At 47.6% G+C, this 27,635-nt stretch overlaps 1 protein-coding gene across 1 annotated transcript in view; it reads left to right on the top strand.

The window, feature by feature from the left end:
* The first annotated feature begins 4,138 nt into the window (after nucleotides 1–4,138).
* Nucleotides 4,139–27,635, top strand: part of mgat5 (alpha-1,6-mannosylglycoprotein 6-beta-N-acetylglucosaminyltransferase) — a 58,070-nt gene continuing 34,573 nt past the window's right edge. Inside the window, exons 1-3 of the mRNA XM_023821651.2 lie at nucleotides 4,139–4,324; nucleotides 16,363–16,768; nucleotides 22,677–22,856. Of these exons, the coding sequence (XP_023677419.1) occupies nucleotides 16,528–16,768; nucleotides 22,677–22,856 (421 nt within the window). The 5' untranslated portion in view covers nucleotides 4,139–4,324; nucleotides 16,363–16,527. The remainder of the gene's footprint in view (nucleotides 4,325–16,362; nucleotides 16,769–22,676; nucleotides 22,857–27,635) is intronic.

Here is a 27,635-nt window from a genome sequence, read left to right as displayed (position 1 = left end):
ATGCCTTGTTACCACTGTGCAGGCTGGTGGTGGTGGTGTAATGGTGTGAGGGATGTTTTCTTGGCACACTTTAGGCCCCTTAGTGCCAATTGGGCATCGTTTAAATACCACGGCCTACCTGAGCATTGTTTCTGACCATGTCCATCCCTTTATGACCACCATGTACCCATCCTCTGATGGCTACTTCCAGCAGGATAATGCACCATGTCACAAAGCTCGAATCATTTCAAATTGGTTTCTTGAACATGACAATGAGTTCACTGTACTACAATGGCCCCCACAGTCACCAGATCTCAACCCAATGGAGCACCTTTGGGATGTGGTGGAACGGGAGCTTCGTGCCCTGGATGTGCGTCCCACAAATCTCCATCAACTGCAAGATGCTATCCTATCAATATGGGCCAACATTTCTAAAGAATGCTTTCAGCACCTTGTTGAATCAATGCCACGTAGAATTAAGGCAGTTCTGAAGGCGAAAGGGGGTCAAACACCGTATTAGTATGGTGTTCCTAATAATCCTTTAGGTGAGTATATATCCACCACTCCAAACAAAGCAGGCAGGTTTTTAATTAAAAAAGAATTTCATACTATTCAAACTGCTGAAAGTAGTGTCGGGATGTTATTATGTATATGATCAAGTTTTTACATTACACATAAACAGTGCTATTTGCAGGATTTCTGATATTTCCTTTCTGAGGCTTAAGCTGTTTTGTAAGGATGTGCAGATCGATACTGAAACGGTGATTCTTTCGATATGAAAGGTATCCATCCCGTCCTATGTGTTATGTCTGTGTTTGGCCAGCAGGTGTTGCTGGCCATCCTCTTCCCCATCTCTGTCTCCTAGCCTTTCAGCTCTAGTGTGTTCTGTTGGTTCCCAGGATTGCTGCATAGTTCAGTGGGTTGAGCATGTGACTCAGGGACTGTTAACCCACTGGTCATGAGTTCAAGGCTGTCCTCTGTGGACCATCTGCTGTTTAATAGTATTTGTTGGATTTCTATTTCCCCCATGTTTGTTTCATTGTTTTTGATTTCCCAATCTTTGGTTTGCCCTGCATGTGTCTAGTTCACTTCTGTATTTTGGTTCCATGTTAATTATTCCTAGTGTAATAATTCTCAGTGTGTGATTAATGTTCTTAGTTTCGGTGATTGTGAGAGTTCAAGTTTCTCCACCTCTTGCCCGTTTCCCCGTATCGTGTTGATTGGTTAATTTTCTCATTTGCCACATATGCCCCCTCGTTAGTCTGGTTGTCTGTTTGTATTGAAGTGCCTGCTTCTACTCTGTTCTTTAGTTAGTCATTGTACTCCTGTTCCTGTGTGTATGTTCCTCTGCTTGGTTCCCCTCGTCCTCCTCCCTAGTTGTGTTGTTATTGTTTCTTTGGTTTGTTAATCCTTGTTTTTCTTCTTTTTGCTTTGACCCCTCGAGGTCCCTTTATTTTGCAGTTTCCCCTTTTGGTGTTCAGTTCTGTTTATTAATAAACTCTGTCTCTCAGTCGCAAGTGGATCGTCACATTTGTTGCCATGACAGGGGACCCAGTACACAGCCCCATTGGCAAATCTTATTGTCAATACACTGAATAACAGCATTAGTATTGTGATACCAACCTTGGTATTACTTAGTATATGACTGAAAAGAAAATTGGCTGTATCACTCATTCTAATTGAGCATGGTGTTGTGTCTTATTAGTAATCTAGTAAATTAGTCACTTTATTATTTTATTATTGTATTATGTGTTATTATAATATACCTTTACTGCTATTCTTCAAATTATTACTGGCACACCAATCAAAATATGCTGACAACAGCCAAGTGATGCAAGGCATTATATTAAAAGTTTCACTTTTTTATACTCGTATAATGACCTATCACCGCTTCTGCCCATGACGCCTGCTGGTTAAACTGGACATTTCTGAAGATCTAGTTACTTTAAATTGTGGACATGGAGAGAAGGTTGAAAGTGCCAAATTATTTTTATAATGTATAATGTCCATGAAATTCAGGGCTGAGCTATACCGTGGGACGTCCTCCTTTGGGAAACAACGAAAACAATGGAAACATCTCTGTCCGAAGTGAAGACCCCGGGCTCAACGCAATATCTATGTCTTTTTGGCTGGAAAAAAACACCAAGACGAAGTGAAACACGAAGACTAAGATTTTCATTGAAATACATTTTGATGAATTAGGAATTGTTGGTAGTGACATTATGTGTCAGGACCGTGCAGAGACTTTTTGACTGGCGGGGGGCGCCACGATAGCAGTTGTGGACCTGGGGGGGTTACCGAAAAGGCGTTTTGCTAAGTGGCTTGGTTAGAAAAAAACGGACCACATAATGTGCGGATCGATATTAAAAAGTCCATTATTTTTTTATCTGCATTTTTCATTTTGAAAATCGTTTCTTACATCAAAATATTGATTTTTTACATTTAATTATCCATCCATTTCTATAACGGCTCCTCTATATAAATTAAAATGTTTATACTATTAAAAGGAACACGACATGAACTACTATCAGGCATGGCCTACCCATGGGATGGGGGGAAGACTCATGGGCATAAGATTCACCTCGATAATTGCTTGGTATTGGATCGAAAAATCAGCGGTGTCACCCATCTCTACTGTTGTCCTGTTTTGCGTAATTTTGGTTTTCTGGTGCCCCCTGGTGGTCAGACAAAAATATGTCCTCATGTCAGAGTAATGACAATCTCTTTAAAAGATTCAGGCAAATCATATATACCTGGTAACGAATGCATGAAAACCTTTTCAATGATAATGGATATTAATTGTATGTGCATAATTTATTGATTATATTGTATCGATTGTCCTTGATTGTTTTGCAGGACATTCAAAGTAATAATAATATTAAAAAATGATCCCCGTGGGGAAGCTGTACTTATGCCTCCCCCAACTTCTGATCACGTGCACAGAGGGTTTGTTCGCTGAGCCACATGCTACCCCAAATAAATTTTAAAGATTTTTGCCAGTTAATTTACATACATTTTCCTTACAGATTTTTGCTGGTTAATTTACATACAAATTCATTATATGTAAACGTACTTAGCAATAAACATACGTTTCAGATGAAGCATTCAGTGAACATTTTACATAACGTAAAATATAAATTGCTTTTACAATTTAAAAATTGCAGATTGTGATTATTTTTGGAATAGCGTGATTATGTACGTATGACATTGACACGCTCTGAGCAAAATGATATACAATACAATAGACAAACAGCAACTAAAATTAGAATTGTTTTTAGCATTCATTTATGGATTTTAAAAGTTATTATTAATATTAATATAGGCCTATCCGCTGGTCGATTCTTAAACATTTGACATATTGACAAATATACAGTTGTCAATAATATCACATTCATATCCAACTCAACCCTATCTTTAATTTCATTGCCAAATTAATTACTAATTTTCCTAAACATCTGTTCCTTTAATCCTATCGTCAAAGCACAGTCATTGTGCACTGTAAAAAAAATGATATGAGGAGAAAAAGCCTTAAGTAACCAAGATAAATTTAAATACTGTAAAGATTAGTGGCCACAAGATGGCGACATATATCAAGTTATGAAAGTGAGCACCGAGCAGGTCAAATCTAGGGTTTGTTCGCTTAACCCTCATATTTTTCAGAAAGAAAAATATTAACACAAATACATAAACAACAAGATTGCAATAAAGTATGCAAATACACTGTTCGGTGTAGGTAGCCTAAAATTTTACAAACAAAAAATTTAAATCGATTTATTTGAATGATAGATTTTTGTCAGTTAATTCATGGAATAACCTCTGATAATGAATAGCATTATCCGAAAATATGTATATTAATATTTAAATAATGTGACATGCTTTTGTACTTACTGCTTATTGAGTATCTAATTAAATACTTGATTAAAATATTTGGTGACCACTTCAGCCCCATTCTATACATATCAGACGAAATAGGTGGGGCGAGTATAAATTTGGTAAATACTAATTTGACTATACAGTCATTAAATTGTTGCGATGCTTCTGAAAATGAGTATTCGTTTTTGATGAGTACGATCATGTAGAGACAGTGCCTAAGCATTTTTCTGAGCACGAAGAATTTAGAGATGATGCCTAAGCTCCGCAGTCTTTCAGTACTCGGAGAGTTTAGAGACGGTACCTAAGCGCCGCCGTCTTTATGCACTCGCTGCTCGGAGCTGAGAGGCGGCTGCGGGGCTGAGTAGCGGACGCATGGTGTCGTTTAGTGCGTCTTTGCTCCAGAAGAGCGTCATCCGCAGACCTGGGGACCCATAACTGTACAATCTGTAACGGAGGAAAAAGCACGTAAAAGGTACGCCGCCATCCATATGCGATCATTTTCATACCTCTTTTTAAGGGTAAATTATTGAGACGCAATATTCTCTGCGCCTATCGGGAGCGCTGGCTGCCCACTGCGCAAGGAGGTAAATACATCGCGTATCACCGTGGGAAGAATGACTGTCACGATGCTTTACTTCATCTTCTTCGATATGGAGGAAACGGAATGGTTTATTTTTTAATATTATTAGATTCTTGTATTTTAAGTGGTACTGAATCTTGTTTAATGCTGTTGACTCTCGACTGGATAGACTTGGAGCCGACTACGTGATGCTGTATTACGTGTTTGTAATCTTCATAATTAATTGTGTAGTTGCTTATTTTTGTAAATGGTTTGCGTTAGAGTGATGGGAATACTCCTCACTTTGCACACAGGTGGTGTTAACCGAATCACTTAAATAACCGCTATACATATAGCGGTTATATATATATATATATATATATATATATATATATATATGCTTCTACTATTTTATTATTGTTTTATGTAGTATGCCTGAGATTTATTTATGAGAAGCAACTTACTGAAGTTACTGAAGACGTTTGTAGGAAGATTACAGCTGTGTTACATATGTTACATGATTTTATGAAGTAGGTCTTTTTCATTGTACCCCTTTCTTCCCTCATATGCCACGGTTCACTGGCATCTGCTTGCTGATCAGCTTCCATGTGCTGACAGATAATGAGACGCTTTGCGTGTTTCCCGGTGTTTGCGTGAAGAGAATCAGCGGGCACCTGCGCGCGCTCTGCCCCTGTAACGGAGCGCCGAGGAAGCGCGTCCCCGCGTCGGGCCGCAATCGACACATAGGAATAGAAACGGAAAAATAATACTTGAGTGATGTACATGAGAGACATTATTTGTGCACAGCGATGACTGCGTGGAGCGTAGGTGACAGATACAGTTTATGATAGTATGACCGTTTCATGTGCACAAAACGCTGAACGGTAAGAAGCGTCTTTTACGCTTAAATTTAAAACAAAACCATTTTTTTAAACGGCATTTCTGCTCAAAGTAACCTGTCCGTCTCTGTGCTCTGCTAAAGGTGAAAACACTGCATGACCAATAAAACCATAACTTGGTTGGGGTGTTGCAAGTCCAGCCTCCCTGGTGTCAGGCGTTGAGTTTCCCACATTTAGGGCTGGGCTGTCAAGGAAAAATACAAACAGACACTGAATGCAGCATTTTTACAGTAAATACTCACAGACAACAGTGCGTTTCTGTCCAGTGTTGTGTTTTTCATACTATTCTCCTTTAAGGCGCTTTCCAAAGGCACGTTAGGGTATCCCGTATAAGGGTAATATCTGCCACCTGCCCCGAGTTGCCTTGTTTTTCCTGAAAAGGGCAATATTTTCATATGAACATGATCCAGCAGGGGTTTTTCCATTTGCATGACAAAGGAGAGAAACCCGACAGAATGGGCAGCGCTCGTGCGATAATGGGGGCGGCATGACAGGCATTTCGCCTGGACTATAGAGCAGCAATAGCTCCGTTTGTGAATGTGACATACAGACAGTAAGGAGGAAGCAGCGCAGGTTTATACGCCAGAGTCAGCTGTTTGTGCCAGAGTTCTGCAGTGTCCGTAGACCCTTAAGGTGTGTAAATACCACGGAAGTGGCGGTCATGTGACAGCATCCTTAATGCATGGTTGCATGTGTTAAAGAGACCAAAGAAAATCCCGCTTTAAACAGCTATTTTGGAAAAGGCTATTTAGAGCCTTTATTCCAGTTCATTAAAAATTCAGGAGCTCTATTTACTGAAAAGAATGAGAGCGACATCTTAGGGCATTGGGGTGATCTCCACTAAAGTAACTGCTCTTATTGTTCCACTGATTGGATGAATCTTGTTTTAAGGCAGGCTGTTGAACAGTTGCATGTACAGGCAAAATGCTTTCGTGTGGTACATTTCTCAGACTGCAGGTAGACTGTGCAAATGCATACCTTTCTGGAAAACCAAAACGTGACGCTTTGAGAACATCTATGCAAAATCTATAAACACATCTAACGCATCATGAAGAAGATTAACTAGGAGCGAAGCTGAATAAAATGTCAGTCTTTGTCACCAGACATGTTCTTGAGATTCTTAAATTATAACAAGTTAATCTCTGGACTGAATCAAGTTCATATCTGAGCCAGAATGTCAGTCTATCTCAGTGTCTGTCAAACCAGTCCTCGATGACCCCCAAACAGTCCACATTTTTGCTCCCTTTCAGCTCATAGTACTCCTGTACCATGCAGGTATTCTGTGTTCTCGATTGGCTGGGAGTTGGGAGGGAGAAAAAATGTGGACTGTCTGAGGTTACCCAAGGACTGACTTGAGAAACACTGGTCTGTCTCACAGGAATTACAGACCGTATTACCGCCCTCCCAATTAGAAGAGACCCACCCATCATCACAGGAAGACCCCTGCCTTGCACCCCCTCCACATGCTGATTCAGGTCCTTATTTTATTCCCCTGACACTGTTGGCACTTTTACGGAAAGGGAAACTTACGGTTCACTCTGGTCTCGCTTCCTCTCTGCACGGTGAAACAAATCTGCTGAGGCTGAATCACAAATGAACATTCCTGTGTGAAATGGCATAGACCAAAATATACATGCTCTCTGCAGAAAGGGAAAGGATGGAGACCTGACGATTAACTGTGTCCCACACACAGGAACGGGGGGGCTGTTTAATTGCAAGACTCCCATTTCTCGCCATTCTCTATCTTATTTTTAAACCCCCGCAGGATATTTTACTATTTCTATATAAATTAGCTGAAGAAGGTACCGTCTGGTTTTCAGAGTCCTTAAAATAATCAGCCGTTAATCCTCCCTAACCCTACCTCCTGCTTTTATAAATCTTTCTACATCTTCTCTAGATGTTCCTCAGAATTACTTACTGCTCTGCAGTCTCGCAGTGAAACATCCTGAATTTGTTTAATTCCCTTGTGCGTGTGCATCTGATCCAACCTGTGAGAAGCATCAGCCTCAAACAGGCCCAAATAGCGTGGCGTGTTGAGTAAACATGTGCGGCTGCTTTGATTGCACCCCGCGAAAGCATTGCGAGCTCACAACCCCCTGCAAACGTTTGATGGACTGCCCATCTGTTCTGAGTCTTAGTCAGTGTCTCCTATTCTAATCTGCGGCTTCCCTCAGATTTTCTCCTGCTGTGTCTTGCACCAGTGAAAAGCAAAGCACAAAAACTGAGTTTTCTGTGTTTTGTATAATTTATACAGGATGTTTCTCCTTAGCAGAAGTCGGTTCTTTGTTGTTTTCAGAAACTCCATTCATATTAAATTATATTAGATAATCTTTATTGATCCCAAGGGTGAAATACCTTCATGGTTGAATAAATCTAGACTTAACTCCAGATGATATCAGATGTACTGTAACAATTTTTGCGTGCCATGTAAGTCAGTTGTGAATAAATTTCTCAAAATGTCATTCTGTTATGTTGAATAAGATGAAACAGATGGTATGTATATGAAATGATGATATTTTATTGGTCCCTGTGAGGAGAAGCTCTGTTTGCCTACCTCATCATGTAGACACTTATGTAGGTGAGAGCAAGCTTGGCAGCAAAGGACAGCCATCTACATCCAAGGTGGGGGATAGGGGTCTTGTTCAAGGGCCCACAGATGTGACTGTGCTACTGAGGCTGGACTCAAACCGGCGACTGTCTCAGCACAAGCATGGAGACTTAGGTGACTAAGCCACCCGCTGCATCCATGTGCCCATAAGCTCTGGCTTTTCAGCGTAACGGCACAGGTGTGGCTGTCCATGTTAGACGGAGGCTCACGTTTCCCTTTTGTGGAGGTGATTCTCTATACCGCCGATGGCTGGTTTTCTGCCTGAGTGCTTGTCTGGTCTGCAGAAGGCCATCTCTCCATGTTCTGTGGGCCGAGTGCAGGTCTTCACGGTGAAGTGAGACGGTGAGCCTGTAATTAAGGCTGGTTCTACGATGGCCTCAGGAATGCGGACCTTTGTATTGGAAGAACATGAGCAGTTATCTGCTCACTGGCTTCTGCAGGGGTGTCACACGCCTCTGACTTAATCTCAGGACTCTAGAAGGTCTGCTCCACACCCTGATACGTTCTAAACCCTCAAGGATGTGCCGTCTCAGTCCTGTCTGTTTATATTCTCATATACACACACTCAAAAACTTGACACTGGACCTTATGTGAAAGATTCTGAACAATGGCAAATGATGGGTAATTATTGGAATGTGGAATTGACCTTTTACTGACAAAGTAAGCTCATATTGTGAGTGGGGCTGCAGTCTTCCTGCTGGGAGGCACGATGATTCGGCACTCCGGTGTTCCTGGTTAGCTCCCTGCACTCAATTCCTCTCTCCGTGCAGGCTGGGACCTGACTGTCTGCGTGGAGGGCATTCCCCCTGTAACGCGGAGTTCTGCAGTGGCAGGGGCGTGCTGGAATCTGTGCCGGTACTGTTGGCATATGCAGAATCTGGAATGCCTGTCCACTGGCGTTGCTGTCATACAGTATTAGTGTACTGGGGAATTTACTTCATTCACTGTCCATTTCTTCATAGACTAATTGAAACTGATAGTAGACAGGGAGTAAATGAAACATTTGTTTAGAAATAATCTTGCTCTTACAGCAGGTTGGATTTGGATAGAATGGCTAGTAATGTTAAAATGAAATGACACGCAAGCAGTGGGTTTAGCTGCACAAACTGTAGGATGTTTATACAGAAGAGGGTTTGGCGTGATTTCTGCCAGGGGAATACAAATATCCATCCATCCATCCCTCCATCCATCCATCCATCCATCCTCATGTTCACAAACACACACTATACTCTACTCTATTCTATTCCACTCTACTATACTATACTAGTCACGAGTCCCTGAAATATCCCCATCTACAAATCTCTGTTTGTTTTCATACAAAAGGGAAGTCTGCATCATTTATGCACTTCCTCAATTAGGACATTTATTTTTGTTAATTGGATGCCACCCTTGTCTTGGAGAGCTTGTATATCCCCCCTGGGGAAGGGGCCTGTTTGAGTGTGTTCAGAGGTCACGCCCTGTAGCCGTGCTTCCCGCAGGATCGCAGCTCAGGGGGGGCTGTGTAGCCACTGGACTTATTCTTGTGGTGTGTTGGTGTGTCTGCGCGTAAATCTGCCTGCCGTGTGTGTCGTTGCGGAGATACTGAGACCCCGAGTCTCACCACCTCGTCTTGAACTCAAACCACTCCAGGCCTCATTAAGCTTCTGGGAGTCTCACCCCACGTCCCTTTCTGTTTGTCTGTGTCTGATTGGACGGTTAGAGGAATCTCTCCCCCCCCACTTTTGTGGTTAGATGCCCCTTTTCTCAAGAGAGGGGCCCTGTACCGCTTTGGCCAGTAGGTAGCTTTAGTCTCTGCCTGTTAGAAGATGGCACATTAATTTGAATCAAACCCACTGGCTCCCCATAGCATAAAGTGTAACAGCCCAGTTTTAGGCACATTTAGGGAACAGCATGTGCCTTGCTGGGGACCAACACCTGCAGGTTACCTGAGAACCACACAGTCCCGCTTACGCCACCCTGGTGGACCAATCACACGTCTCTTTCCAGAACCCTGCTCGCAGCAGACATTTAGCCCAGCTGAGCTGGGATGCAAAAAGCTTGTCTGGCCTGAGTCACCTGAGATGGATGAGGTCCTCCAGGACACACCGACCTCCTGTTCACTGGTGTTGCTGGGGTCACCGACCCGCTCGGCTGGTTCGTCGCTGCGTTCTGCGCGTTGCTGGAAAAAAGATCAGGGAAAAATTGAATTATTTTTGTTCATGCGGTCAGTACATTCAGGATAAGCAAGTTAAAATGTTCATACTCACAGTATTCCAGTCCAAGAGGATCTAGTCGTTATCCTCAATCTGATTTTCCCTGTAGAACATATTTCCCTTTCCTTGGAATCGCAAATGGAAAATGACCTGCTTTGAACCCTTTGCCAGATGTGTTATACAGAAGCTTTAAACTCACTGATTCCTATGAACGGTCTGTGATATGCATTATGGTTTTCAATATTGCTACAAAACTAGATGATGACCAGGTAGACCTTGCGAACTGGCCTGAGGTAAACAGTGAGCGGTTCTCCCGGTTTCCACAAAGCAGCTGGACCACCCTACTGTGGTTAACTACCAACCTCGATGTCCCCGTGGAGTAGGAGAGGTAATATGTCAGCGCACTGACGGACCTGTATAATGGGGTGTCCCATTCCTCTTCCCTTGTTGAGTGTGAGGTGCGAGGGGTTAATGGGGTGCCCTCACCAGGTAAGTAAGTGAAGCAAGCGAGCGTCCCGTGTGGCCTGTACCTCCTCTTCAGGGGAAATGCAGAGTACAGATGCTTTTCAAGGGAGAGGAAGCCAAAAATCTTGTGGTTCTGCCTTTTCCCCTCGTTTTACACATTACTTCAAATAATGTCCATCTTTTACCTGGAAGCTTTAATGTCCCCAGAAGGTGGTTATTAAAGGCAGTCTGATCTCCTGACGAGCTGGGCCTGTTGTTCGTGAGGGAGATTGGGACCTGAGTCTCCCCCGCAGTACAATTAGAGCACAAGGCAGCCAGCCGTGAGAAACTGCGTCCCCACCAGCGGCCCAAGCCACGCACACACCAGCACACGGGCCGAGCAAAATGGCTGCCCGTCTGCGACCAGCGACCAGCGCGGGATGGTTGAGATACAGGAGCTGGGCCATTTGTGCCTTTTTATCTGCAGTCTTGATGAATCGGTCTGTCTAGAGGAGCGGCTGAAAGCCAGAAGGGCCTCTCGCCTTCATTTCACACATTTCCTGTGAGAAATGTAAACACAACTTAAATGCTAGCGCCGTTTTACACATCTGAGGAGTTAAATGCCATGAGCTGGGAGGGGTGGGAGCAGAATCCGAGGAAGGTCAGTGCTTCTGCACCCGACAGCTTGACCTAACCTTCCCCTAACCTTAAAGGAGCAGTAGTGCATTGGTTTTTGGATGGATTCCTGTGATGTTTGGGGTGCCTGAGCTGCTGTCGGGGACGGCAGGCCTTTCTTCTCGGCATGAAGCGTCAGAGCGGCGTGCCATTAGCATTAGCATTAGCATGGCTGTGTGAGCGTGAGACGTGCACTGTGAAGGTTCTAACAGACCCGAGGGCCTGATGAATGTGCCGTTTCTGGACACCCGAGGAAAAGCACGTGTCATTCTCGTCCCCTGGTCGTCAAGGTGCAGGGGTGTCCTCTTTCTGCGGTCATTCTGTCCAGGGCGGTTTTCAAGTTTGACGTACAGATGTCCATTGCTGTCCTTGAACCAGACACCCATGGCGTCTATCCTCAGCTTCCCTCGGTGGGGGGTCTGACATACCGTGGTAAGTCTGTACCATAATGTGCCCCAGTTTCCAGACTTTTCTCTCGCTCTTTTGAGTGGAGGAGATCTGGCGGAGGCCGGAGAGTGGGGCCTGCAGCTGGGGGGACGGGCCACCCCCGGGAGAGTCAGCTTGTCAGGTCACGCTCAGTGCTCAGTCCCTTCAAAGTGACGCAGAGGCTCAGCTTTTTGGTAACAGGTAATATGTTTCCACTCGAGTGTGAATGTGGACCGGCATGCTTTCATGAGTGTGCGAAACGTCCCCCCCCCTAATCAGCCTCCATTGTAGGTTTCTGCATTTTTCATGAAGCTCGTTTTACGTCTCAACGTGGCGCATGAATTATGAATAGGTATCACGCCATTGGAGTCGAAGAATCCGAAGCATCTGCACTCATCAGAGGTGATTGTTTGTGTGCTGCAGTGCAGCCCACAGGTTGGAAAGAGGCTGTGTTGTTCAGTTCCCCCGCTGATCTGCATCTCCATGCACAGAAGGCATTCCTGATCTTAGTGCGTGTTTAATGTCAGATTCCTTTCAGTGATTATCCCATGCGTGTTACAGCGAAGCGTGACATGTAGCAGCTCTCAACAACTAGGGTTTTACGAAGAAAACAGACAAAAAGGGAGAACCAGAAAACAAAGGGAATGTGAGGGGTCAAAATAAAACTGATAAAACAGAAACTAAGGCAGGGAGGAACAGAGGGAAAACTACAATAACTAACTATGTAAGTTCAACTAATAATCATACAACAACACAGGAAAATAGCCACAATGAACCACAGAGGAACAGAACAAGAACAGGCACTTAAATACGCTACTAACGCAAAAAGATGAAGGACAGGTGAGAAACATAATTAATCAACCAATTACTAGGGACTCGGGGCGGGGTTTAGGTATATTACAGGGGTGGCAAACCGGATCCATGGAGGGCCAGTGTGGTTGTGGGTTTTTGGGATAATAAAGCAGTGGTTCTCAACTCCAGTCATAGGAACCCACTGTTATTGGCTGATTGAGAGGTCATCCCAAGAACCCTCACCCACAGCGGCTGTCCATGGTTCAGATTTCCCCCCCTTGGTATATTACAATTAACAGGCACTAGAGAGTAAGAAACATTCACAAACCTCGAGGGCTATCTACACAAGGAGAGACTAGGAACACAAGTAAAACAAGACGTAACTAAACAAGGCACGGGCTGGGTTACCGTAAACAGAGACACAAAGCAAAGACATAGATTAACAATACCAGACGTTAGGGGATAAAATAAAACCAAAATACTGAACAAAGGTGAGGCTGGCCTCATGACAGAGCTGCTCCTTCCTGAGGTGAAAGCATCTACCCTGAGTCTCACTTAATTCGTACGTGATGGAGTATCACCCAGCACACTGTCACAGTCTGGGAAGCAGGTGGGGGGGGGTATCTCAGAGTATATTATGTGAACCCTGGAGGCTCATCAATCTGTCTCTAGTGAGTCGCCCTCGTTTACGCTAACGAGCTTCCTCCACTCCTGACCCGTGTGGTTACACTGTGGACGAAGACCATATCCTCAAAGAGCCTTTTCTGGGGCCGGGGGTGCAGGGGTGCTGGAGACAGAGCAGCTTTTATCCACCATAAAAGCTTAAGAGAGGATTTGCTCACTTTGCGATTCTGCGTGACGATTGTTACTCTGGCGCCGCATGACAGAGGGATTCCCGATCCTCCCGGCCAGCTTTCTCGCTGACTTTAGGAGGGTCCGTCGCGGATGAGCTCAGCTTCTCTGTCCGTTTCGCTGAGTGAGTCACTGCGTGAGGAGGTGTCATTCCACTCTCAGAACGCGTCTGGCCGCCTCTGAAAGACTGCAGCAGGTATCGCATTTAAAAGAGAGCCGTGCATGTGAGAAACGTGTGGCGCTTTGGCCTCTGCTGCTGCCAAGTAGCACTCATCTCTCTGTGGCAATTTTTCTGCAGTGCTGCCGTCCTTTAAGATGATGTAGAGCGTCGTCAGTAAGGGAGAGACTGTGAGGCTCCTGCGGGGTCCTTGTCAGACCCTGGATTTTGGGGAAGCTGCTTCTTGGTGGCCCTGGATTTACTTTCTCACACATCTGCAGAGCTTTATTCCTGTATGTGACATTTACCCTCTCACATCATGGTCTGATTTCACAGATTGACAGTCTGCTTACTACTTTAAGTTCATGTGTTATTTTTGTAGGAGATATGGGTTTGATGGCTCGATGGTGGGGGGTTTGAATCTCATGTTGCCCCATCTGCGTGGGTTTCCTCCTGTAGTTAGGCTAATTAGCCTGCAATTAGGCTGTAATCATCATAGGTTATAATTGTGTATGTATGTGGACTGTCATCCCATCCAGAGTGCCCCCCCCCCCACCCCGTGCTGGCTGGGACATCCTGCCTGACCAGGATAAGTGGCTGGAGGATCTGTCTGTGGAAGTGGGCCCCTCAGATCTGCCCCCAGAGGCCTTCTGGTCTTCCGAAACCCGCAACCCCCCAGTGCAGATTCCGATTTTAGTGGCGGATAGATGGTCTCTGGTGTCGCATGGCGTGTGACACAGCGAGTCCCTGCGCTTCCGTTGGCGATGAACCCGTGTGACGCAGACCCCGCCCCCCACAGGATGCCCAAGGACCGTGCCATCTGCCTGTCTTAGCAACACGTTCACCCTCATCGCCAGGTCACATCCAGGGCCACCAGGCTGCCCTGTCATTTCCCAGGTGCTGAAACAACTGTGATAAATCTGTTTAATCTATCTGTCAGAGTAATTATCTAGGAAACATAAGCAGAAGTAAGCAAACGGTTTTACACAGTGTGCGTCTGGCTGTGGTCATTTTGCCCCCCAGCTGAGTGCGGGAAGCATGTCTCAGCTTTGAGTGCCGCTGTGAGTGTGTCATGCCCTCCCGCCATCACAGATCCCATATCGCGTCACACCAACTATCTCTGTCACTTCACGCCCCTCCCCCCAGCCCCCCCCCCAGTACACCTGTCATCCTGAATCTGCATCCCAGGACTCCGCCCCTCACACCTCAGCACTCAGGTACGGCAGGAGCCCCCCTCCCCCAGGCATGGAGGCGTCAAACCTGTACTGCCTGTGACTCGTCCTGTGGTTAAAGACCAGCCCTGAGGCTGAGCACAGCAGCCTCTAAGGCGCGGGTCCAGCCTCGGGATGTGAGGTCAGCTCGACTCTGTCCAGGTCGCCACAGTGCCGGTCTGGGTTTGCCTAAGCGGCAGTCCGGCCAGACATCAGGACCGTAATTCACTCTTTGTAAAGAGGGCCTGATGTTGGCTGTAGAGTCAGAGAGAAGGAACTCCCAGTGCTGCATGATCTCCATCATCCGCACAAAAATGGGAAATCCTGGCGTCATGGAAACACGGGGACGGCCTCCTTACCACAGCACCTGCCTCTGTGTTCTTATCTCTTGCTTTTTGGCTCTGGGTCACAGCGCAGACTTCACTGGGATCATCAGGGCCAGTCATCCTCTTCAAAACACACAGCCCAGTTTGAACCTGAGATACATGCCTGACAGCCTGCTTAGCTTTTAGTTGTTGGAGAGCTACAGTACAGTATAGCGGGATTCTTGTGTATCACGGCAAAAGTTTATGTTCATTCATTTTATTATTAAACTGGTGTTTGTCTTTTAAAATGTTGATCATTAATTTGTAGAGTAGTTTTCCCTGTTGAGAAAGGTTCTCCAAACCGGAACTCCATCAGTTTCATAATTTACTCTAAATGTACTTGATGAGGATCATGGTGTCTCCGCACTGTAGGTTGTTGGTTACATCCCCACCCCCCAGCTGTGTGTGTGTAGTTTCTTACATTCCCCCGAGCGTTTGTTTGGGTTCCCTGCAGGTTTATCGGTCTCCTCCTGCTGTCCTAAAACATGCCATCAGGTGAAGTGATGTCACTAAGTTATCCGTACATTGACTGAGTGCTTCCCAGTGACATTGTGGTGTTGCCATGGCTCCGGGGATAAGGTCTGAGATCTCAGAATTGCAGAGCACAGCAGAGGCAGATGTGGACGACGGACAGATGTATTATGGTGAGATATGTTTGAGCACCTCACCTTGCCGTAAAGCATTATCTTAGAGTTGTGATCGGTACAGCCATGTACTGAAATCCCTGCAGAAGGATTAATACTTAGTGCTAAATCATCTTATCTTAATAGTATAGATTTGTCATTTGCATTCATTTATGATGGATGGATTAATGAACTGGGAGTTATTAATGGCAGGACTGAAATGACCAGATCAGCCGAGAAGCAGGGAGATCTTATAAACCCTACACAATCACGTGGTTACATCTGAACACAGACGGGGGGTAGGTTGACTTATATAGCGTGAGGGTATGTGGGCGAGCGGGTGGGGGGCCTGACCTCAGCGAATCTGAACGCGGTGTGAATGTCGGGGCCTGGCACACTGGTCCCAGCAGCTCTGACACAGCTGCCTTGCTGGGAGTTTCACACGTGACAGGGTCAGGAGGGACAGAATGCAGGAGGTGAGAGGAGCAGGGGCAGACTGAGCAATAGTGTACAGGAAGTCTGAGTTCAGACCAGGATGGGGCTCTGGAGGCCAAAAGGGTTTGTACCTGCTTATGATTAGGTGCGGTCGGACAGGGCTGGGCGTGGCCTCTGAGGCTTTGTCTCTTGTAAACAAGCAGCTCCTTTGCCAGATGACTGGATCTGCCTCTCGGATGCTCAGGAACATGCTCCCTGTGTTCTCCCCACAGGATGACTCCTGGCCCGGGGGCCGCCCAGGACGTGCCTGACTCCGTGGGGGGGTGGCACGCCTGAGGGCAGGGACTCAGCTCGGCACCCTCTCCCCCCCTCGGCGCCATGACCCGGCTCTCCTCCTGAGCCTCGCTCCCCCGCGCGCTCCTTGCCGCCCGGCCGCCATGGGCTCCTCGTACCTGTGGAAGCTGTCCTCCCAGAAGCTGGGCTTCCTCCTGGTCAGCTTCGGCTTCATCTGGGGCATGATGCTGCTGCACTTCACCATCCAGCAGCGGTCGCAACACGAGAGCAGTGACGCCCTGCGCCAGCAGATCCTGGAGCTCAGCAAACGCTACGTCAAGGCACTGGCCGAGGAGAACCACGGGGCCATGGACGGGCCTTACGTGGGCACCATGACTGCCTATGGTGAGTGTGGCCAACCGGGTGTTTCGGCTCATAGGTTCGAATCCTGCCGGCGCTCTTCCTGTGTGTGTATGGATTGCAAATTCCGCTCATGTCATGTGGTTTCCTATTGCAGTCCAAAGACATGCAGTATGGATGTCTCTAAGTTGTCCATAATGTGTGATGTGCACATGCCTGGTGTTGGATTGGTAGCCTGTCTGGGTTGTACCACTGCCTTCTGCCCATGTGCTGCCTGGGATAGGCTCCAGGCCCACCTTGTGACCCTGCTCTGAACAAGCGGTTTCAGGATGGATGGTGATTATTTAATAGCCTTTATCCTGCAGTATACAAATATATTATACATGCAATGGATCTATTGTAGGAAATATAATGCATTTATTAAGTTTCAAGACTGTGTTATTTAATTTAATAGTCACCCATTATCGATTTGCTATTTCACAGAGGGAAATGGGTTTTTAATCTGCTGCATTTGAACCCAGAGCAATAATGTGATTCGGGGGGGAATTGGAAGCTTGAAGAGTGGGGGGGGGGGGGGGGGGCTGACCTAGCAGGTCGCCGTCATTGTGCTGTCTTTAGTAGCCGGTGACGACACACGTGACCCACCGAAACTTGGGTGTTGGAGGAGACCCAGAAGAAGAGAGTCGGACTCCCTCTGGTTGGAAAAAATTCTCACATGGGGTGGGGGGGCTTGGGCTGAGGTCTGCTGTGATACTGAAAGTGTCTGGTGCGTCATGAGCGGTTGGGGGGGGGGTTTGCTACTTCATCATTGAAGCAACCCCATCATAGTGGTCTGGAACTTTTCAACACTTTATTTCCATTTGATTATTTAGTACACACTTTTATCCACATCGATATACAAGCAAGGCAGATAGTACATCACAAACAAACACCTGTCAAGGAGCCAGCGAGGTACAGTACCATGTGGACCTACTAGACAAATGCGATTTCCGCACACATCTACTGTTGCCAGGAGACCATAACCAAGGAATGACCAATGACGGAGCAGGTCAGTGGTCACATGAGCTGTTTGAGGCGATCACAGGCAGAGTCCCAGTGAGCTGAGCTTCATGTGGGGCAGGAATGACACAGTGGGGCACGTAACTGAATCGGGGCCACACGCAATGACGCAGCTCTTCCAGCAAGCCCTGAAGCCTGCATATCAGATTCCCCTGGGCTGCAGTCACGTCACCGCATCGGACACGTGGCCTGGTCCTCCCTGTTGGGGGGTGTCCTGTGGAGGGGAACTGCTAGCATTCAGCGGAGGATTCACTGAATTGTAATTAATGAAGTTTCTGCTATATCCATTTACTGTACACAGCTGGAGAATTCACTCCACCCTCAAGGGTACAACTGCAGCTCTAGTTTAGGACCCTTGACTTCTTGACCACTGTATACCTTCTGCCTCGTTCCCCCAAAGTTCTCTGAAAAACACTGGCGCTGAAGTTGGAGGGGCCCCAGCCAGAGTCCCCTGGGGGGCATGGGTGGAGTCGCTAAAGTGGGCCGCCCCCTGGTCCGTTTAGTAGATGGTTCCCACAGCGATAGCAGGCGGAACGTGGCTCCATTATCCCAGATCTGGATAATGATATCATTAACTGAGCATGATTATTTAGGTTTCAGGCACAGGGAGAATTATCTCCAGGAAGGCATGAAATGAGTTTACGCACGAGGAATCGACAGGGACGGTACATCTGTTTGCCGTGCCGTTTGAGGCGGTCATGGGAAATTAGCGGCAGAGGAGCGGGGGGAATTACCACTGTGGCTAATTGAATTGTCTTACAGCAGTCATGTACACAGGCCCCTTGCCCCGCAAAATGAGCGTGTTGGGGGCAATCTCACCCCGTCATTCGAGGGTCTTAAAAGGGGCCCCTAACATCAGAACTAAACCTTAGGCTTTTCATGGCCCTGGAATTTATCGCCATTTCCTTACCCAGACCCAAAGTTCAGAAAACAGTCATTCACAATCATCTCCTGCCATGCTGAGCACTCCATACAGTACAGCGCAGTTTTTATCCCACTCTGATAAATTAAATCAAGCTGATATTATGCCGTTTACCACAACAGCAGAGGCCAAGGCTAATGTCTGGAAGCTGCCTCTTCATGGGCTTAGTGTCGACACGACGTCCGTTCAGTCAGAGGTGCCGCTCCCTGTTTCCCTCCGCAAACACTGCTTAACGTGTTTCTGAATATGAATTAGACTTGTAACGAGGAAACACCAGCACCGCACCAGTACTGCGCTGGGAAGGTGTCTCGAAAGTAAAGAAATGTACAGTATATCCCAGCATGGGGATCTCGGGCCCAGAACTGGCGTTTGGCTGCAACCCGTTTGGTGGTTTTTAAAGCTTTAAAGTTACGTCCAGTGAATGTCGGGCCAGGAAAATGGGCGAAAGTCGGCAGCCGTGACCTGGGGGTGGGGGGTGTGATCACACACACACATACTGCACTCTACTGGCAGTCCTGCGTCGTGAAGAACACCCACTAGTGTTCAGGTGGAGTTTGGGAGAGGTGGTGTTTGTGACGTCGGCTCTGATACACCCCCACCACCGACACTCGATATTTGGTCTCTCCAAAAAGAGTTGCATTCACCACTGAAATAATTGTATTTTTATCGAGAAGGATCGGCCATCACAGAATCTTTGTTCCCCTGACCTTCTGACCACTGATGCAGGAAGTGGATATCGATGGATCCAGTTACGGCCCAGTCTGCCAGGGGCGGGGGGGGGGGGGGGGGGTATTGTTCGCAGTCATCCATCCGCTAGGCCGGACTGCGCAGAGCCAGGGTGAGGTCTGCATCTCAAGACAGACCAGAGGAGAGACCCCCTGTTGGTAATTCATGGTGCAATTCTGAGCAGTTTCAGGCAAGACCACTTTCTTTAGAAGAGGGATGTCAGCCGTCTGTTGCAACATCTTTCATGTGACTTGCAACTCGCGGGTCACCTTGGAGTGGTGGTCGGGTTGGGGGGGGGGGCACACAGATCATTCTCCTCCACCTGCTCCCTTTGTAGTCTGTGATTCTTAGCTCCACCCACTGTCATTGCTAATAGAAATTGCTTGATCAGTGCCTGATCAGTTCAGCGGTGCCTCTGACAATGGGGCGAGTGTTTGGAGTGGGGTGGGGCGCTGTCCGGAGGTGGCTGCAAGGGAGAGATGCACTGTGAGGCTGAAGAAATGCCTCACGTTGCATTTCATGCTGTTTTCCCGTAAATATTTTATTCCGGTGAGCGGCGTGCGGGATCTTGGGGGGTGTACGGCGGCTGCCGTGGAAACAGCCTGCAATGGCTGCCACGGTATTTACAGCAGCACCCCAAGTCAATGAAGGGGTACCAGGCAAGGTAAGGGCAGTAAGATTTTTTCCCACGATTCCCCTTCCTTCATGTCCTGCTGAAAATGGGACAGACAGAGCAAGGAAGTCTCACAGTCCGTTCTGAGGTCCTTTAAGCTCCCGGGAAACTGAGTTTACCGTCGTTAATAGTTAATCGGTCTTTCTTAGGAACACTGACCCGGTTTAGTTTGTCTTCATAAGATAAACATTGCTGCAGTAACAATAAGTCATTTCATTTGTTTTTCTGATTAAATCAAAGGGATCGTGTTTCGTGTCGATGGTATTTTTACCAGGGCGACTCAGACTCAAAGCTTTCAGTTAAAACCTGTTTATTGACTTTCCCAACAAACAGCGTCTGTGACTGAGTGCCATGAAGCGGGACGCCCGCCCACTGTGCCCAGCGGCCTTTCAGATTAGAGGTTCCTGCCCTTCGTGGAACGTGGAACTGGTCACCTGCTGGTCAGCGAGGGCTGTAGGGCTTTACCATTGCTATCAGAAGCAGTGATGTCACTAACTTGCAGCTGGGGCCAGGATTTGGCGGAACCGGGCATTTACACATTGCAGATTTAGCAGATGCTTTTGTCCAAAGGGATGTACGAGTGAGGCAAACATTACAAACATACGGCTATCGAGGTGCCGACTAGGCATAAATGCAGCTGGGCTGAGCTTCCAGTGAAAGCCCAGGTATGAGACTAGGCAGCCAGAGAGAATTAAGGAATTTGTCAGAAAAAAATAACATTAGAGACAAGATGATCACATGATGCTCCTTCAAGGTTCCATCCCCTCCCATTTATCCTAATGGAGGATGGACAGCATAGGTGGTCGTCACACCATTCAGGCGTCCTTATCTTATTGGTACCTACTCATGTGACCTTCGTGCAACTGGTCCATCCTCTGTCTCGATTTGTTCTTCCACTGGACATCATCAGCAGGTGGAGAGTTATCCCTGTCGCCGTGGCGATTCCCATCACTGCAGCACTATTCAGAGTGTGATGCGCACTGGCATGTTGCGATGGCTCAGCCTATCAGTAGGGACTCCTCGTTTGCATGATGCAGCCCGCAAAAATGTTCAGTCATGTCATTGGCAGGATTTCAGCCCAAATCTGGGCTACTCATCAGACTCACCGTGGTGCCAATCTCTGTCAAAGCTGCACAGAGACAGTGTTTGTTAGGTACCGGTGTCCTTCTGGAGAGTGTGTAGAGGTCGGCTGACCAGCCTGGCGCATATGACACTTAGGGTAAAGTGGCTCAGGTTTGTTTGGTGGTCTACATGATGAACTCCTCAACCGGAACAGTGACATTTTTAGCATCTGACAAGCATTTGACAAGATTTATTTTTTATTCCATCCCAAGGGCCCTTGAAGATCGCCGGACAACATTCTGGCCTAGTTTCTCTGCATCTTGGCGATGCTGTGACTCTGGGGAATGTTCTGGACTGTGATTCAGATGCGAACACGTCAGAAGGATGCAAAAAACCTTGATAGTGATGCATGAGAACAGCAACTCAAAGCTCTATGGCCATCGTCTCTGGAGGGAACCGAGCCTATTTGGCTGTTTATGTGTTAGGTCTCTTCTACTATACTGTAGGACCAAAGATATCTAGAGACTCAGAGAAATGGCAACTGAAAATCATCCCTATCTCAGACATGGATACAAAGCAACCATTGCTGTACTAGGACGTCATACGAAATCCTTGTTTGACATCGTCTCTGTGTCTGCTTTTGTTATATTTTCTGGTGTTTGGTGTAAGTCATCTATGGGTGAGTGAGTTATTCGCAGTAGCAGACCCGTTCCTGTTGGGGGCAGCGGCCTGCCATGCTTTCCCTATTGGCAGCCTGTTTTTGAATAGTGGCAACCCACAGGCTGATGTGGGCCAGGCCGAATGGCTGATGATCCAGGGGGATCCGAGGGAATTATGCAGCCCTTTGAGTAAGGAGCGCCTGCAAACTCCCAGCACGCCCACCCCACCACGGTGACACAGAGCCGGAGCAGAGGGGCCGTGCTGACAGACTACCTCCAGCCCTGCTTTTAAATACCACCAGAGACATTCTATTCCAGGGCTTGACAACCCACCCCGCAGATAAAGCAGTTTTGTTTTTTGCTCCCAGTGTGCCCTGAGTAAATCATCCCAACTGCAAATAAAGGGGATTTCTGCCCCGGGGCTGGCGGATGGATCCGGAGAGGGAAACAGGTACAGGTGCGGGTGGGGGGGGGATTTGACAGCAGAGCCAGTCTGCACCCATGGCCGGTTACCATAGTAACATGACCCACCACCGTGACCCAGAGTCAGGCGGCCCCGAATGCTGCTTACCTGCCCCTGCTGTGTTCACAGCCCCACCAGCGTTACACGGCAGACACAGAGAGGTTATGGAGACCCTGAACAGTCAGGGGCCGCCTGGGCCATGGATCTCATTTGTGTCTGCATTCAGGTTTCGGTTGCTGTGACTTTGTGATCCCTCATCACGGATGTGACGATTTACACTCTTTCTGCTCTGGGGGCCCTGAGGGGGGGCTTTGGACCAACTATCCCTGCAGGGAGATGCGGAGGGTTTGGCTTTCACTCCGGATGGCTCACCACCCTGTCCCCCGCAGACCTCAAGAAGACGCTGGCCGTGCTGCTGGACAACATCCTGCTACGACTCGGCCGGCTGGAGTCCAAGGTGGATAACATGCTGTACAACAGCTCAGGCAGCAACCTGACCAACGGAACAGTGCCTAGCCAGGCAGCACCCAGCACCAGCAACACCGAGAGGGAGAGGGTCAGCGTGGCCGGTGGGTCTGCCAGTGATCGATCGATCTATCTATCTATCTATCTATCTATCTATCTATCTATCTATCTATCTATCTATCTGTCTGTCTGTCTGTCTGTCTGTCTGTCTCTTTATCCATCTATCCATCTTTCTGCCTCTTTCTCTGTCTGTCTGTCTGTTCATCTGTCTGTCTCTGCCTGTCTGTTTCTATCTATCTGTCTGTCTATCTATCTATCTATCTATCTATCTATCTATCTATCTATCTATCTATCTGTCTGTCTGTCTGTCTGTCTGTCTCTTTATCCATCTATCCATCTTTCTGCCTCTTTCTCTGTCTGTCTGTCTGTTCATCTGTCTGTCTCTGCCTGTCTGTTTCTATCTATCTGTCTGTCTGTCTATCTATCTATCTGTCTGTCTGTCTGTCTGTCTGTCTGTCTGTCTCTTTATCCATCTATCCATCTTTCTGCCTCTTTCTCTGTCTGTCTGTCTGTTCATCTGTCTGTCTCTGCCTGTCTGTTTCTATCTATCTGTCTGTCTGTCTGTCTGTCTGTCTGTCTATCTATCTATCTATCTATCTATCTGTCTGTCTGTCTGTCCGTCCATCTGTGGCTTTCACAGAACTCCCAAAAACTCCCAAAAAATTATTCTCCTTTAATTTCTACCAACCCCACGATGTATTGAAATATTGAGATATATTGGAAAAAAAAGGGTCAACTGTATCCGTCTGTCTGTTTGTCTGTCTGCATCTATCTATCTCATTTCATTTCTTTTGACTCCATGATATATTGAACTGAAACCTCATGATGCAGAAGGGTCAACTCTATCTATATATGTCTGTCTATCACTCTAGTCTCTCTCCCACCATATAATCTCACTGTTACCCCATGGTCTGCCTCCTCTTTCTGTCCTCGCTGCCAACCCCCCCGCCATAGCACATCTGAGCGTCCATCATTAATGACGCTCTTACTCAAAAACGCTTCAGTCTGCAAGGGTACAGAAACCCCTTTTAAAGGATTCGCTCCATAAATAATCCAGATTAGTAATCCAATTAGCACAACATCCACTCTTATTGCTTTAATTGATTTTATTTACGATTTTTTTAGGACTGTGCAGCTGAGAAAATGGACGCTGTGTTGGTTTTGGATTCAGGGAAGGAATTTCAGTAGCCAGCTTTTTCAAAGGGGTCTTTGTGTAGAAACCCAATTAGGTTAAAATAAAGTCATAATGATTGTGTTACTAACAGCAGGGCTGTTTCCACACCGGCGATTCTGGGCACGCCAGGAAAGTCGGATCGCTGCCGTTCGGCTTCTGTGTGTCCAGGACGCCTGACCGCACGGGAACCCACGCGGTGAGGTCAATGCCGTAACGAGCCTAGCTCTCCTGGGCACCCCAGAACATTCTGTTCCTTGTGCGTAATGTGGCCTAGGTCACCCATCATGCCAGAGCATCAGCCGGCCCGAAACGCCCCGCAAAGCCTTTCCTGTTTTCCTCTGGACGTCCAGCTTTCCGTTAGCGATAATGGGAACATGAGGGCAGCTGAGCAGCAGAGGAAGTCCCTGGCGTGCGGGGGGGGGGGGGGGGGGGGGGATGGGGGGGGCAGGGGGCAGATGCTGGGGGCAGGGGCTCTCCTGAAGGTGCTGCTGTACAGAGAAAAGCGATCTTCCTCCAGCTGACGGAGGTGAGCTGCCTTTCTTCTGCTTGGCTTGGAAACCAATTATAGAGATAGAATCTGCGAGGACCTGGAACCCAGAGAGGGGACACTGGGGAGGCGACACAGTGACAGTGCAATGACAGAACCATCAGGGCTCCCCATGCAGCCCCTCCGGATGGAACCCCAGCTTCACAAGGTCTCAATTAAAGCCACGTCAGAGCTCTTCAGTGCTTGCGCTCTGCTGCGCCTCTCCAGGTCCTTCAGAGCTGGGGGGCCTGAGACAGATTGGCGCTGAGCCAAACTCGATCTGCGCTGACTCGTCTTCGCTCATATCGAGGGCCATTAGTAACAGTTTAACTACAAGACGATGTCATTAAAACCATAAAATCACAGAAATAACGACCTTATGGGATGATGGACGAGAGACCCTCGACATTCATCTTCCACGACTAATGTGTCAGACGGGAGCAATCAATCCGTCATGGGATTAAGATGAAATATTCCCCCGTTCTCCGACTCCCTGAGCTACTGGGATCATTTGTGTAGACTGACTAGCGAGTGTCACCTTAAATAGCCCTGAAGTCATCTCATAAATGTTCTCCGCACTCTGAAAACAGCACTAGGCAAATGTAACTATCGATTTGTTGCCCTGAAAGGCAGGTTGAAGGAAAGATGCAAACGTATCGATTTCTTTTTCCTAACAGTTGTTACTGTAGGCTGATGAGACCTCTCGGCACTAGATGAACTGTCTGTTACTTTCCCTCGCGGGTTGTACTCCTGCTCACTCTGGCAGTAAGCTGTCAGAGCTGTAAAATGGGAAAGTTTGAGATAGCAGCAAGAGTAGGTGTCTGTTGAGCAGCCAATGAGGCGTAACCAGAGGAAGCCGTTTTCTTAGAATGAACCTGCATGAAGGAGTTTAGTGGGACCTGTAGAAACCACAAGGCTCTCTGCGAAGTGTTCTCTTGGCTTCGTTTAAAAAAAACCTTCCCATAATGCATCTCTCTCTCTCTTTTAGTTTGCTTTGTTGACATAGTGCAAACTGAGAGCTCCAGACATAACGCAGGGCCAATGACTAATTTGCAGAACAAAGCGTCTTCTGATTTTCGCATTTGATCCCAAAAAGTCTAAGCGATCCTCCTACAAAGAGCCCCGCTACCGCTGTCCTCCTCCAGGTCCACCTCGCCGAGCCATGCGGACGCGGCCACAACGTGCTCGTTGTTCTGGTGACAATGAGCAACTTGCATGTACTCCCCCTGCCCCCCCCCCTTTAATGTCAGTGAGATCTCACATGCAGAAAGACGCCACTGTGCCACCATCATGCCCCCCTCCCCCACACTCCAGTTCTGAGTCTGGCACGCGTGGCTTTATCTGATAGGCCTTTAACCCCCCTGACTTTTTATGTGAGAAGGTATTGATTGGGCGAAATCCCATCGGCCTGCGTCAGAGCCGCCAGTTAACTTTCAGAAACGCTGGGTCAACAAAGGAATGTACCCAGCCGGAGGGGGCATGTGTCCATCCCGCTGGGATCAGCCTAAACGCAGCCCTGACCCCCCAGTGTAATCCGAGGAGCTGAAAGAGATCGCTTTAAAAGATCAATGCAGTGCCCCCCCCCTTCGACCTCTGGCTGCCGGGGGGGGGCTTTTCTTCTCTTGTCTGGTCGCCGCTGGGGGGTGTTTGTGGCAAGTGAGGGCAAACCTGCCAACACAGATACTCGGCTAGCTGCAGCGGACAGGTGGGGGGGGGGTCCTCAGTCCTCAGCTCCCGGCAAACACTTGGATAACTGCACAGGGTGTTAGGTCAGCATGCCCGGCCCAGTTCTGGGTTTGGGTTTAGGCAGCAACAACTCCAAGATACATCTTAGGATTTTACACGTCAGTGTCCGAAAGGCGTCCGCGGACGAGGCCTGTGAAGCTGTTATCCTGCTTTCAGCTACTTGTAGACACAGAATACAAGCCTGAAATGAAAATGCTATGAAAAGCAGCCCTCTGACTGTCTGCCCTTAGCCTTCTGCTGACTAGGCGTAATTCTACTCCCAGTATCAGGTGGAGGATTCTGTCAGGCATGGTGACTGTAGAGGTGACTCCATGGCGGGTCCTTGAGGAGGTGGGGTTGTGTATCTTCGCCGTGGCAGAATGTGCCTTCGCTCAATGCTGATCAGCCCTGGGGAGACTCTGCCCACTCACACTAAAGCCAAAATCATATTCTCAGGTTCTCTTTAGAGAATAATAACTGGATCTTTCCAGAAATATGGATTTCCGTGCGAATGCCTTGACCATTCATTAATCCTTTCATTTTCCCGATTTCTGTATAACGCCAAGGGTCGTGCAGAAAACACCATCCTGAGATATGGTCCTGCTGGCTTCCATGTCTATCCAGCAGGCTTGCATGCTCGAATCCCGCACCCAGTGTTCCTGCTCTTGGTGTTTCGGTATAATCTTTGGCCTGGCAGGGATTCCACGGAGCAGAGTGACCATGGAGGCATGATGATGTAATCACTCTGATTACAGCTGGCTGTTTTCCCCTGTCTCTGCCTTTTTGCATCTTGCCTTAGGCCAGTGATTTTCCGGCGAATGGGGTGACGGTTGATGGCTCATCCTGTCTCATTCCCAGTGCCACGGAAAAGCACATGTTCCTATAATTATAGGGATGGCTGTTGGGTGTCATCCTGTCTCAAGCCCATGTTTGTCTCTGTGGTTTGAGACCTGGCTTTGTATGATGGACTCAGTTACACCACTGTTTCACTGTGGTCGTCATTCTCCACTGAGGGCTCCAGATTTGGTTTTCATGCGTCTGTTCTCTGTCAGTGTGTGTGATCACGTCATAGTTACCCTTGTTTGCAGAGTGATTGTCTGTAATGCAGCTGGCTGTGCACAAAGGTTTGTAAGATTCCTGTGGGATGGAGCATAGGGTACAGCCCCTAACTATCGGGTGGAGCGTAGGTCACTGCCTCTAACCGCAGGGTGGAGCGTAAGTCACTGCCTCTAACTGCAAGGTGGAGCGTAGGTCACTGCCTCTAACCGCAGGGTGGAGCGTAGGTCACTGCCTCTAACTGCAGGGTGGAGCGTAGGTCACTGCCCCTAACTACGAGGTAGAGTGTGGATTACGACCCCAAAACGTGGGGTAGAGCTTAGGTTACTGCCCCTGACCGCG

The sequence above is a fragment of the Paramormyrops kingsleyae genome, chromosome 16 (genome assembly GCF_048594095.1).
Source record: "Paramormyrops kingsleyae isolate MSU_618 chromosome 16, PKINGS_0.4, whole genome shotgun sequence".
In the NCBI taxonomy this organism is placed as follows: Eukaryota; Metazoa; Chordata; class Actinopteri; order Osteoglossiformes; family Mormyridae; genus Paramormyrops; species Paramormyrops kingsleyae.
This window is presented reverse-complemented; position numbering and strand designations above follow the sequence as displayed.